This window comes from Rana temporaria, chromosome 2, assembly GCF_905171775.1.
Source record: "Rana temporaria chromosome 2, aRanTem1.1, whole genome shotgun sequence".
Classification (NCBI taxonomy): Eukaryota; Metazoa; Chordata; class Amphibia; order Anura; family Ranidae; genus Rana; species Rana temporaria.
The window spans coordinates 55,723,527-55,737,695 of record NC_053490.1 but is presented as its reverse complement, the minus strand read 5'-3'; the positions used below and the strand labels follow the sequence as shown (position 1 = coordinate 55,737,695).

The window sequence follows — 14,169 nt, the reverse complement described above, 5'->3', positions numbered from 1 at the left end:
TAAACTTCTACCTTTACAATTATTTTAAAGGGGTTGTAAAAGTTTGTTTTTGTTATTAAATCGGTTCCTTTAAGCTAGTGCATTGTTGGTTCACTTACCTTTTCCTTAGATTTCCCTTCTAAGAGCCCATTCACACCTTGGCGTATTTACGCCCGGCGCTCGTGCCGCTGGAGGGGCGATTTAACATTGATGTCTATGGAGATGGTTCACATCTCCACGCCAAAACGCCGTACGCCTGAAGCTCAAAACAAGTCCCGGACTCTTTTTTTCAGGCGGCTTTCGGCGTTCTGCATAGACAACAATGGTTAAAACGACTCGTTTTGTCGCGGCAAATCGCGGTACAATACGCCACAATTTGTCGTGGCAAAATACGCCGCGTTATAGTGTGAATGCAGCCTAAATGTTTATTTTCTTTTGAATTTCTCACTTCCTGTTTCTCCTCAGTAAGCTTTCCACCATCATCCGAGCCGTGTTGGCTGGGGGTTAGTCAGCGTGCTCGCCCCCTCCCTCGGAACTACATCCCTGCGTGTTCACAGCATCTCCGGGGGGGCAAGCACGCTGACTAACCCCCAGCCAAAAAGGCTCAGATGATCGGGGCAAGCTTACTGAGGAGAAACAGGAAGTGAGAAATTCAGACAAAGAAAATAAACATTTAGAAGGGAGATCGAAAGGAAAATGTAAGTGAACCAACAAAGCACTAGCTTAAAAAAAAAAAAAAAAAAAGAACCTTTACAACCCCTTTAAGTTCACCTTCCAAAACTTTTTTCCCCCCCCATTGAAAAACACTTGCAAAAAGGGAACCCCACTTCACTTGCTCCCTTAACAAATGCCTTTCATATTTGAAGTTATTGAAACGCTGGCATTCTAGCAGACAATCGCCCTTTCATTCAGCACAGATAACATTACAAAATAGGATTACAGAAGAATCTGGGGTCGTGTCTCAGAAAAAGAGGCAGAGATCTGGGAATATATTTATTTTCTAGATAGGCAGAGATCTTTACAATGGTGTAATCAATTTCGTTCTCACACCTTTATAAGAACATTGTCAAGGCTGGATAATCTGAACAGACATTTCTCTGTAGTTTTAGTGCTTGTACAGAGCACATTGATAAGGAGATGCATCATCCACTGAAGAAGGTCACTGGCTAAAGAAGGAACCAATGAGCTGTTCCGAAACACATCCCGCCTCTATGACACACTTCCTGTCCTCTTCCTGTTTGTGTTCCATGCTGGTTTTTGTCTCGCTTCCTCTGACATCATCCCCAGGCTCCAGCACTATTGTGTCCCCTGAACACTCACAGCACAAGTTGGCTGTTATCTTGTGGACTTCCCTGGAAGCTATACCATCACGGACTGGGACTGCCCTGCCACTGGAACATCTTCTGGACACACTTACCTGCCACATGCCTGTTTCATCCACCATCCCTTTAGGGGATATTAAAAGTTTTAAACCTCTGCACTTAGAGGCGCCTTGTTTGTTTTTCTGTTTCCATTAGAGATTGCTTGTCTCCCTGAGTGCTGCCTAAAGTGTGTGAAGATCTGCTACCCTCTCCAACACAGACTGTCTGTCAGGATTCAAATGCTTGGAGAGCCCTGGATATACACATTTTTCAGGTTTATTTTTTGATAAAACTTAGGTCTAGCCAACCCACAAAAAATAAATACAAAGTCAGCAGCTTCAAATACGGTAGCTGCTGACTTTTAATTTTGGGGCACTTACCTGTCCTGGAATCCTGCAGTGTCAGCACCCCAGCCGATGTTTCCATTTGGGTGCTGCCAATGCCTGGCTTCAAAGCCAGTTCCCTATTGCGGGTGCTGCATTTTGTGAATGGCCCAGGACCGCGGCGAGTACACCCGGAAGTGGGAGCGGGTACTGGACAAATCCAGGTACCCTCCTCAAAAAGTGCCAGTTGTGGCACCGGAGGGGGAGAGGAGTCCGATAAGTGGAGCTTCCCCCTTTTGGGAGGAGCTCCACTTTAACTGAACACGCTGAAGTTGCAAGCCGATTGGCTAGCATGTGCAACTTTGCACTGTGCAGTTTTAGTAACTCGATCCCTTTGTATGTATTTTTTAGCATGTTCCAGCACACTATATACCAACATGCTACTTTAAAAAAAAAAAAATCCAAGCATTGTGATGCCTCACAGGGCAGCCCATATTGTTTTGGTGCAATTCTATTACTCGGCTCATCATTCTAATAATACACTGATTGTAATGTACTCTCTAAGCAGCCTGTGTAACCATTTAACAGAGATGACAGACAGGAACTGGAGAGAGAATTATGAATCCTTATTTACCATCATGAAAATATATAATGACAAGCAAGTTTAACAACTAAAAATGCCCTGACATACATAATACACTTCAACTAGTTTTCAGGGTTTACAAGCATGAGCTGGCAACTTGTCCTGTGAGTTACGGAATGACTGCTTCTGTCAGAGGATTCTGAAACCGGTATTTTACTTTAGACCGAGTCTCTCTAGTTTAAGAATTATACTTAAATGAACAAATTAAAAATGCGTATAGCCTACACCTTAAAAAAATCATACGTATAGCCATCATTTTTTTGTTTTGAATAGAAGTCCGAAGGGTTTAACCACTACCCGACGGCCGTACGACTTTATACGGCCGCAGGGTGGTTCTAACTCTCTAACTGGCCGTGTTTTTACGGCCTGCGCGCCGTAAAAACAGCAACAAGTAAAAAATAGGTTTTTTTTCCAAAATTGTCGCTCTATTTTTGTTTATAGCGCAAAAAATAAAAACCGCAGAGGCGATCAAATACCACCAAAAGAAAGCTCTATTTGTGGGGAAAAAAAGGACGTCAATTTTGTTTGGGAGCCACGTCGCACGACCGCGCAATTGTCAGTTAAAGTGACGCAGTGCCGAAAGCTGAAATTTCACCTGGTCAGGAAGGGGTATATGTGCCCAGTAAGGAAGTGGTTAAATACCGCCAGGTTATTTATTTATTTGCTTTCTGTTTACCCATGGGGAGGAATTTCCCTTCACTTCCTGTACTGGAGACGCAACATGAAATGGAGTGAAGTGGAGGGGAGGGAAATTTCCCCCCATGAGTAAACAAAAAGCAAAAAAAAAAAAAAAGATTGTGGAGAATTCCCAGACAGTTGTCACTGGAACGGATGTCATCAATGGAAGATTTGCCCTTACGACTTGCTCTGGGGACAACTGTACAATCTTTGATTTGCGCTCAGACAGCAACATCAGTATAGGGACACAAAAAAAGAAAAAAAAGAACTGGCATACTCTAATCCTTTCTCAACGCTATCCAAAATGAAAAAAGCCTAGTGATACACTTAAAGGGTAACTCTACTTTCATGGGGGAGGGGTTTAATTAGCAAATAAAGAAAAGAAAGAAAAAATAGTGTATACAAAAGCGACAAGTCATATTGTAAATTGAATATTGAGAATTACCTTTCCAATCTGCAGCCGCTGTGATTTTCTGAAAAAGCAATGCAATATGGCTACCTGGAGGCATTCTGTACACAAAATGTGTACAGGACTCCACCCTAGAAACATTTCCTACTTGTGATTGGTTCACTGTTTTTTCCAGAAGTCTGCACTAAGATACCATGCATCCCCTGGAACAAAAACGTAATTATTGGCGAAATACTCCCAATAGGAAATCGCATCTAAAAAGGATGCAGACCCAGCAGCTTTCCTCAGAGCCCTGCAGGGGCTGACTCCTCTCCCATTACATTCACTTTCCCACAGGGGCACAGATAAGTGCACAGGGATTTCTTCAGAACATAAGGTAGGAATCTGCAACAAAGTTTGTTAAAGCGGAGTGCCACCCAATAATGGAACTTCCGCTTTAAGGGAAGGTGACCCCCTGACATGCCACATTTGGCATGTCATTTTTTTTGGGGGGGGTCCCAGATGATTGCTCAGCCAATCACGGTGCGCAGTACAGCTCGCGCATGTGCAGAGTGTGCTTGGCTGTGAAGCCACAATCACTGGACCCTGGGACAGGCAAGTGTCCGATTATTAAAAATCAGCAGCTGCAGTATTTGTAGCTGCTGACTTAATATTTTTATTTTAGTAGGAACTCCTCTTTAAAATCCTTGCAATGTACATAGATCACCCAGAGGGGAAGGTTTTTTTTCCCTCAAAATTGGCGTTTCTCTTTAAAGTGGTAGTAAACTCTGTAATACCACTTACCTACAGGTAAGCCTATGATAAGGCTTAACTGTAGGTAAAAAAAGAATATCTCCTAAACCTAAACAGTTTAGGAGATATACCCCTGCAATGAGCCGCTCATTGCAGTGGCGCATGCGCAGCGGGGATCCTCAGCTAAAGGCCCGGCAGCCACCGGACCTTGCCGGAAAGAAGTCTGCCGCACGCATGCGCGGGAGTTACGACATCGCCGCTCCAGCCAATCACATTGCTGGAGCGGTGATGGAAAAGAGGAATCACCACTCTAAGATACTAATCAGAAAGTCTCCTCACCTGATCCAAAGCCAAGGGTGCTGGCAATGCATGGAATGATGCAAAATGAAGGAAAACCGTTCGACAGCCGCACTCCAAAAATAAATTGCTTTTAGTGTAAAAAAAAAAAAAAACACACACAAAAAGCATGCCACACACAGCAGACTGGGTAAAAATCTGACGTGTTTCACACCAAACTTTAGTGCTTATTCATAGCTTGAGCGGCGATACCCGGAAGACACGCTGAGGCAAGATGACATCTCCCTTAGCATTGACCAGGTAAGTTCCCTACGCCTCGTTCTAAGGTAAGTATTTCATAATGAGCTAGTATACCATGCACCGCATACTAGCTCATTATGCCTTTCAGGTATGTACAAAAAAAAAGCTGCTGCGGGTTTACTACTGCTTTAATGGACTGCACAGACTATTGGCCGTCAAGATCTGAGAGCCTCTGAGCCGACCAAATGATTGACCATTGACAGATCCTCACTACCAGCACAAACTAGATCTATTTACATACAGTAATTCCGCTTCTGGGGAACTAAGATCGGCTGTAACACAATCTGTACTAAAATTCCCCATTATATATTTTTACAGCTTCTTCCATGAAATAGACATCCAGGCCTCGCTCACACCATGTGCAGACACGTCGGTTTTTCTGCACGTGTTCTGCAGGGGCACAAAATATATTACATTGTTCTATATGGCCCTGGTCACAAAACACTAGTATCATCCGTGTTCTTCCCCCCCATGACAGGAATCTGAAATGTGTATAAAACTCACTGAAAACGCACATGAAAACTGATGTAACCTCGTGTCTCTGCAAATGAAATCTGTGCGTCAGTTTTTCTGCAGGCATGGAGTGAATGAGGCCTCAAGGTCTGTCTCGATTCATTCAAATAATGCGGATATGATTACAATAGGATTTCTTTAGCTACTTAAAGCATCAATTCCTCTTATATGAAGTCAGAGGTTCTCACTAAGGCTCGATTCGCACTCGATTCAAGCATTTTATCACACGCTTTCAGTCTTGAGTGTTTTTTTTTTTGTTATAGACAATAGAAGGCTAGTTACTAAGAGAAGGCATCTTATAAACAGTTACATTTTTTTTTTTTTTTCGTACTGAAATCTGTAGGGAACAAAAACAACTGATGAAATTCATGTACTTTTTGGAGCTTCGAGTGAAAATCTTGAAGCAACACGATGCTCGGGCATTAATGTGCACCACTGAATGCGACAAATCTGAATGTTGTGCTTCAGAAATGGCTCAGGTGTATGTGGCTGCCTTAAAGTGGTTGTAAAGGTAAAAGTTTTTTTTTATCTTAATGTATTCTATGCATGAAGATAAAATCCTTGTGTGTAGCAGCCCCCCAAGACTTACCTGAACCCATCTTTATCCAGCGATGTTGCACGATTGCCTTGGCTGTCTGGAACTCACCCTCTCGATTGGCTGAAACACAGCAGTGGCGCCATTGGCTCCTACCACTTTCAATCAAAGTCAGCCAGCCAATCGGGTGAGAGAGAGGGCAGGGCCGAACAGCAGCTCTGTCTGAATGGACACTAGGAGCTCGGGCTTGGCTGCCCCCATAGCAAGCTGTTTGTTGCATTGCAGGTCAGGGACTGGATCTGAACCTAGTAGCTCTCCCCTATCTTGTGTCTGTATGCCCCATGTTGGCATTTGTGCCCACCGTAGCATTGGCAGAGCAGGAATGGCCATAAGAGATTGCTTTGATGCAGCTAGCCAGCTTAACCACCTCAGCCCCGGAAAGGTCAGGCCATTTTTTTGCGATACGGCACCATTTGCACGGTCATGCGAAGCTGTACCAAAAACAAACTGATGTCCTTTTTTTCCTACAAATAGAGGTTTCTTTTGGTGGTATTTGATCATCTCTGGTTTTTCATTTTTTGCGCTAGAAACCAAAAAAGACTTGACAGTTTTGAAAAAAAAAAAAAAAAAAAAATTTTTTTTTTACTTCAAACATTTCCAGTAAAAAAAGAATAATCTAATTTCTTTATCAATTTAGGCCAATGTGTATTCTGCTACATATTTTTGGTAAAAAAAAATCCCAATAAGCGTATATTGATTGGCTTGTGCAAAAGTTATCACATCAACAAACTATGGGATATTTTTTTATTGAATTTTTTTTACTAGTAATGGCAGCGAATTTTAGCGGGACTGCACCATTGCGGGGGACAAATCTGATACCAAGTGACACTTTTTGGAGACCAGTGACACCAATACAGTGATCAGTGCCATTAAAAAAAACAAAAACACTGTCGCAGTATAAATGGTACTGGCAGGGAAGGGGGGGGGGGGGGGGGTGGCTCAAAGGGTTAAATGTGCTCCTAGGGGGTACTTTGATTGGGGGAAGACATATCTGTGTTACTGCTTAGCAGGAACACAAGATCTCCATCTTCCCTTCTCACAAAACAGCATTCTGCCTTGTTTACATAGGAGAGGTCAAACAACAGTCTACCTCTCCTGAGAACGATTGGCGCGTCCTAGCAGACAGTGTACGCCGGACCCGCTGATTGGCTCCCGCTGTGTCCAATCACAGCGGGAGTGGCTCGCAGCAGACCCAGTGCGCAAAATCACTTACAGGTATGAAATTCTGTGCAGGAAGGCCAACCTGCCGCAGTATATGTGCGTAGGGCGGTCCAGATTAAACGTGTACTGAAATATGCATGAACTAAAAAGTTTGCTACAAAGTATATAGCAGTGTGCAAAGGGTTCGGCCAGTATTTCTCCCTAGTGGCGACACCGCAATGAAAACCTGACAGAGATCCTAACTGCTCACAACTCTTATCTAAAAAACAAAAACAAGAAAAAACCCATCACCACACATACATTCACCGCAAAGAGGGCTGAAGGTATATTACATTTCTGATATTTGCACTTGAAATCATACAAAGAACCAGATTCTTCCTTACCAAATCGTGGGTCTAATCGTGGGTCAAGCCATGATGTGGACTTGTTCTTGTGGTTTATGTAGTATATCTCTCCTTCTTGAGTGATGGCCTGCTCCCAACCATCTGGTAAGGGACCTATTAGAAAAACAAACATTTTACAGCCACCACCAACTTATTGCATTGTGGCAAAGCATGAAAATATTTGTTAAAGAATATCTAAAGCACTTTCTGAATGAATGCAAAGCGTTCTCTGACTGGACGAAGCATGGCAGTGATGTCACACTCTCCACCTCGTTCAATCAGAGAAAGCTTTGTATTCACCGAGAAGATGCAAAGCAATTTTCTGAATGCCGGGAGTGCCAAGTAGCCGACCTCTTGCGTTCAGAATGCAGCAGGGCAGCCGTTCAGCTCAGGGTAGCCAGATTCACATGGAGATCACTTGAGTAGTGGTGTCTATTTCAGTGATTTCCAGATTGGCCAGGTATTTTTAAATACATAGTTACATTGATCCATACCTGGAATTCATTTAAAAGGTAAACTCTGGGATATCTGAACTGTTCTGACATTTTTGGGCTTTAAAAAAATAGATAGAGATGGGATGTCAGTACATCGGGATCCATTTTCAGACATATACCATAGTTTGTGGCCTCTAACTTTCCTCTAGCCTAAATATGCAATAAAGAAATGTAGCAGAATCAATTTTGGTCTACATTCATGAAGAAAGATTTGCTAAATTTTGTAACAAAAAAAAAAAAAAAATCCAGTCTTTATTTTGCAAAAAAAAATAAAAAACACCCCCAGAGATGATAAAATACCACTAAAAGAAAGCTCTATTTGTGTGAACAAAATGATAAACATTTCATGAGTAGTGTTCCGCGACCGCGCAATTGTCATTCAAAGTGTGACAGCGCTGATAGCTGAAAATTGGCCTGGGTAGGAAGGGGGTAAAAGTGTCCTGTATTGAAGTGGTTAAAAGAAAAGCCAGTTCTGAGCAAAGAGCATTAGAAACATCTATCCCTCATTCATAGGGGCCTCATCTCCAGGAAATTATTACCCCCAGTCTAACTAATTCAGCTCCTTCCCCCCCCCCCCCATTCTACTTTCTTGCCTCGTGACAACAGTTCTACTCAGCCAAGTCTGTTGCTCGGGTCCCTTGGGGCGCCACTTGCAATCACTAATCCGGAGCTACAGCGGCACCCACATTGTCCCATCCCCTCCAGCGCCCCCTTGCCTTGACATCACTCATCCTCTGACTCCTGAAAGAACTCTAGCCATTGGACAGCCAACAGGAAGGGTCCGTTTTACGCAGGTAGTGATGTGGACACCCAAAGCAGGACCCTTCCTAATGAAAACAAAAGACGGCTCAGGTCTGGTGTGCCACCTGATCATGGTTTTGAATCTTTTAAGACAGTCATCAAATTGTTATTGGGGCAGGAGGGGAGATTATCAAACTTTATACTTACTAGGTCATTTTCTCCTGAGCTTAAGGCCTGGTACACACCTATGCATTTTTCCCAGTTTTGCAGTCCATTGAACATGGTTTCCTATGGATCACGTTCACATCTGTGTATTTTATGGAAAGTGCCAGGGACCAGTGCAGGTTGTGTTTTTGGTTCCATAGATTGATCAAAAACGTGTATTGAAAAAATGCAAATTGCATCTGGAATATGCCTCAACTGCAACCTGCATAGGTGCGAACCAGGCCTACATATATATCTTTTTTTTCTAAACCACTTAAAGAGGAAGTAAACCCTCTAAAACTTTTTTTTTTTAAAGAAACAACCCTGCAAGAGAAAGGCATAATGAGCTAGTATGCATTGCATAGCTCATTATGAATTACTTACCTGAGATCGAAGCCCCCGAAGCAACTCTCGTTCCTCTCCTCCGCCATGATACCCGAGTGATTTCCGGGTATCGCGGCTCCGGCCAATCACAGCGATACCCGGAAATGACATCACTCCTGTGCATGCACGCGGGAGCCGTCAGTGACCGCGCGATCAGTGCGCCTGCGCCGCCTAGGGCGTGTATGCGTCGTAGACATCGGTGCAGTCTTTTATGAAAATATCTCCTAAACCATGTAGGCTTAGTAGATATTTGTTTAACCTACAGGTAAGCCTTAATCTAGGCTTACCTGTAGGTTAAAGTGGTCTGTAAGGGTTTACAACCACTTTGAGTGCACCTAAAAGCAGGTGAATTCATACCATTTAAAATCATAACATGCACGTATGTGCATTTAGAGATGTCCTACAAACACAGTGTTGAAGCCTTCAACCAATTTAAAATGCAATCACTTGGACTGCATATAGCATTCTATGCATTAAGATAAAAAAATCTTGTGTAGCAGCCCCCCTAATACTCACCTGAGCCCCATCAAGTGCCTAAACTGTCTCCCCTCCTGATTGACTGAGACACAGCAGTAGCACCATTGGTCTCAGTCAAAGTGAGTTAGCCAATCAGGAGAGAGGGGGGACAGGGCCGAACCACGGCTCCGTGTCTGAATGAACACATGGAGTTGCGGCTCGAGTGCCCCCATAGCAAGCTGCTTGCTGTGGGGGCACTCAACTGGAAGAAGAAGCCAGGAGTGTCGAAGAGGGACCCGAGAAGAGGAGGATCCAGGATGCTCTGTGCAAAACCATTTCACAGAGCAAACAAGTATAACTTTTTTTCTTTAAAAATAAGACTTTAGTATGACTTAAGGTTGGAAATAAAGTTTGACCCAGGAGGAATGGAGAGACCGAGCAAAGATGAAATAAGTTAAAAAAAAGCACGTAGCAAAGAATTCTGCAAAACGCTTTACATGACAGGACACATGTGTAGGATTTTTGGAGTGCGACTAAACAAGGAATGCAATAAAAAAAAAAAAAAAAAATGACTGCAAAGCTCAGCTGGTAGATTCAGGTCTGCGTGGGAGAGGTATTCGATAATTGCTCCAGGCCTGATGTTTGAAAAGTGTGGTAAAGGTAAAAGTAACCTATTGTTCCTAGCAACCAACCAGCTTCCTTGATTTATTTACAAACCTGGAATAGAAATAATTTGGAAGATGGTCGCTCGCTTTACCTATTAAGAAATGTTCCCTTCAGCTGCTAAAATTAGATATAGATATATATATCTATCTCTCCTATTGTTGGCCTTATTTAGGAAAGCAACACAAAGCACAGTACTGGCTGAGAGGTGTAATAACCCACAGAAAATCTATGAGATGTAAACCATACTAATGAAAGGTAAATTCCGATTGGTTGCTATGTGTTGCCTCCTCCTGTTTATTGAATAAGCCTATGGGGGAGTAACTTTACTCATTACATGAGCTACAAGGGGGTCCTGGGGGCTTACAGCACTGCACACAGGCCTGCTCACCAAAGAGAATATTTCCCAGAAATCTCTAATATAATGACCCCCTAGAGCAGTGATTGCGAACCTTGGCACCCCAGATGTTTTGGAACTACATTTCCCATAATGCTCCACTACACTGCAGAGTGCATGAGCATAATGGGAAATGTAGTTCCAAAACCTCTGGGGTGCCAAGGTTCACCATCATTGCCCTAGAGCAGTGTTTCCCAACTCCAGTCCTCAAGGCACACCAACAGATCATGTTTTCAGGCTTTCCATTATTTTGCACAGGTGATTTGATCAGTTTCACTGCCTTAGTAATTACCACAGCCGTTTCATCTGAGGGAAATCCTGAAAACATGACCTGTTGGTGTGCCTTGAGGACTGGAGTTGGGAAACACTGCCCTAGAGGCATGGGGATCATTAACATGCAACCATTTCCCATAATGCTCCACTACACTGCAGAGTGCATGAGCATCATGGGAAATGTAGTTCCAAAACCTCTGGGGTGCCAAGGTTCCCCATCACTGCCCTAGAGGCATTGGGTTCATTAACATGCAACCGCACAAAGCATAATTCAGGATTACCAATAGTCAGTGCATAAAGTATGCTTGAGCCCTGGTTCACATTGATGTTACTTTAAAATCGCGCTACTTGATAGACATCTGTCTCGCTTCATACACAGGATGTCGAAGTCGCACCTGAGATCATCAAAAGTAGTGCAGGAACTACTTTTGCAAATCAGTGCGGCGCCATAAAATCGGTGTTGCACCGATTGGAACAGTACCGTTGCCGCTAATAGGCTGTGACTTGTCGTGATTTGATCTCTCAAATCGCATGACAAATCGCTCCAATGGGAACCTAGGCTAAAGCTAAAATCTCACCTGTGTATATTTTGCCTGCCCTGGTTCCTCATTTTGCCCTCAACACACCTTTCCATTTATTATGACATACTTGATTTTAGATCTTGTGATATCACTGGGTCTCTGTGCTTCTCAGTGAAATGCAGGAACATCATGGTAAGCGGAGGGGGCTGCCAGGGTGCTGTACATGGCTTCCTTAAAACATCACCGCACCCCATTTTTCAGTGCTCCTCTCAAGAGCCCTCAACCCTAATGCAAGCAGTGGGCCGACTCTTGGGAGTAGTTCTGAAAAAAAAAAAATACTTTGATGGGAGGATGTGCGTCTGGAGGAGGAGTGGGTAGTTGCATGCAGGCTGTCCCAAGTAACACCCACCTGTGATGCTGAGCCTCCATGATTGAAAGATCTGTAAATCAATGAAGCGGATGGGCCTGGGACAGTAAGGTACCCCCTTACATAGTTGAATATAGTTACATAGTCGGTAAGGCTGAAAAAAGACAACAGTCCATCCAGTTCAACCTGTGTAGGTGTATCAGGGTCTATAATGATTTCCCATATCCCTGTATGTTGAGTCCTTTAAGATGTACAACTAAACCCTCATACACACGCTTCGATTGTTGGCAGGGGATTATCCGTTGACCGACAATCTTACCGTTCTTGCGCGCCTTTTGACAATTGTTGTCCAACTTACCACCAACAAATGTTGGATGACAGGCTAGTACATTTTTTAGGGGGAAAAAACAGTTTGACGTCAGATTTTCTGATGGTCAGTACACAAATCAGTCACACAAAAGTTGAAAGTACAAACACGCATGCTCGGAATCAATGCTCAAACATGAAAATAGCAGAAGGGGCCCAAAGGGTGGCGCTCAAGAGCTGAAATTCTTCTTAGTACATCACTAGTTTTGTGTTACAACAATTGCGTACCATTAGTATGCAAGACAAGATCCTGGCATTCGCTCTTTTGACAAAAATCAGATGCTCGGTTGGCCAACAATCGTACCGTGTGTACGAGGAATAAGGGGCTGTAAAGGTTTGTTTTTTATTTTCTAAATAGGTTCCTTTAGAGCCGGTTCACACCATGCCAAGCCGGCAAGGCGATCTGCCCGCAACTTCAGAGGTGACTTGCAAAATGACTTTTGTATTGAAGTCAATGCTAGTCGCCCTCAAGTCGTCCCAAAGTAGTACAGGAACCTTTTTCCAAGTCGGAGCGACTTGAGTCGCTCATATTGGAACGGTTCCATAGTACAGAACGGAGAGCGACTTGTCAAGTCACGCCTGTGTGAACCGGCTCTTAAGCTAGTGCATTGCTGGTTCACTTACCTTTTCCTTTGATTTCCTTTCTAAATGTTATTTTTCTCTTTGTCTGAATTTCTCACTTCCTGTTTGTTTTCAGTAAGCTTGTCCCCATCTGGCTGGGGGTTAGTCAGCCAGAACAGCTTACTGAGGAGAAACAGGAAGTGTGAAATTCAGACAAAGAAAAAAAAACATTTAGAAGAGAAATTTATGGAATAAAAGGTAAGTGAACCAACAATGCACTAGCTTAAAGGAACCCATTTTAGAAAATAAAAAAAACAAAACCTTTACAACCCCTTTAAGTCTTAAGAATATCCATACTCCCCACAGCCACCACCAATTGCGAAGGAGAGTTCCAACAGTGCCCCAACCGTGAAGAACCCCCAACACAGTTTAACGTTAAACCGCTTCTCCTCCAGTCTCATTGTGTGGCCCCGTGTCTTTTCACACTCCCTGGGGCCCAATAGTTTGTTTCTTATGCTGGGATCCCCATTGAGATATTTGTAGATCGCCAACATTTTCCCCTCTCCAGCGAAAATAAGGGTACTCCTTCACACGGGTACTGAGGGCTACATACTGTGAACAGACCTTTTTTTCCCAGCTTGTCTGGACTCTAGGTGCTGCATAAGGCAGCCTATTGAAGTCTGATGAGACGCAGCAGATGCACAAACACAGCCGCTCATCCTAATATGAGAGGCGTGCAGCCTGAACGCAGACCGTGTGCTTTTGGGGGCCCAAACACCTACATGCCGATCACATTAGGATGAGCGGCTGTGTTTGTGCAGCTGCTGCATCCTGAAAGACTTCATTGGGCTGCCTGCACACAGCACCTAAGGGTCCACACAGGCCGCAAAAAAAGAAAAACACAGAAAACAACGTCTCAATGGCGACACTCCACTTATGTTGATGCAGCAATTTGTCAGTTTTTCATTCAACCAGCTGGCTGGACGAAAAAACAAAAACAAAAAAAAAAAAACACAACCTGCGTGTACCCAGCACAACTCACTATTTGTTCTGGTGACAATTGCATAGAAAGTGAAGGAAAAAAAATTTGTACGATAGAATAATAATTGGGAAGTGATGTATTGTATTTCCGGATTACAACTGTACTGATTAACTGCTTGCTGACCATAGAACCGATATACGGCGGCAAGGCGGCTCTGCTGCACCAGATCATGTATAGTACTAGGTACGTGATCTGGCACTTTCCCGGGTAGGAAGCGCGCTGTGATTAAAAACACAGCAGATGTCGTTCAATGGGTGCCGGCCAATGGATTACCAATAGAACCCGACGATCGTCTGGAATTTACAGGCAGAGCCGTGTCCTGACAG

At 43.6% G+C, this 14,169-nt stretch overlaps 1 protein-coding gene across 11 annotated transcripts in view; it reads right to left on the bottom strand.

The window, feature by feature from the left end:
- The window catches only part of YAP1 (Yes1 associated transcriptional regulator), a 104,632-nt gene that overhangs the window by 20,266 nt on the left and 70,197 nt on the right, over positions 1-14,169 (bottom strand). For 7 of the 11 annotated variants that reach the window (XM_040340198.1, XM_040340197.1, XM_040340201.1 and 4 more), the window contains one exon: positions 7,375-7,488. The exons of the other annotated variants lie outside the window; for them this stretch is intronic. In XM_040340198.1, coding sequence (XP_040196132.1) covers positions 7,375-7,488 — 114 coding nt within the window. The remainder of the gene's footprint in view (positions 1-7,374; positions 7,489-14,169) is intronic. 11 annotated transcript variants of the gene reach the window in all.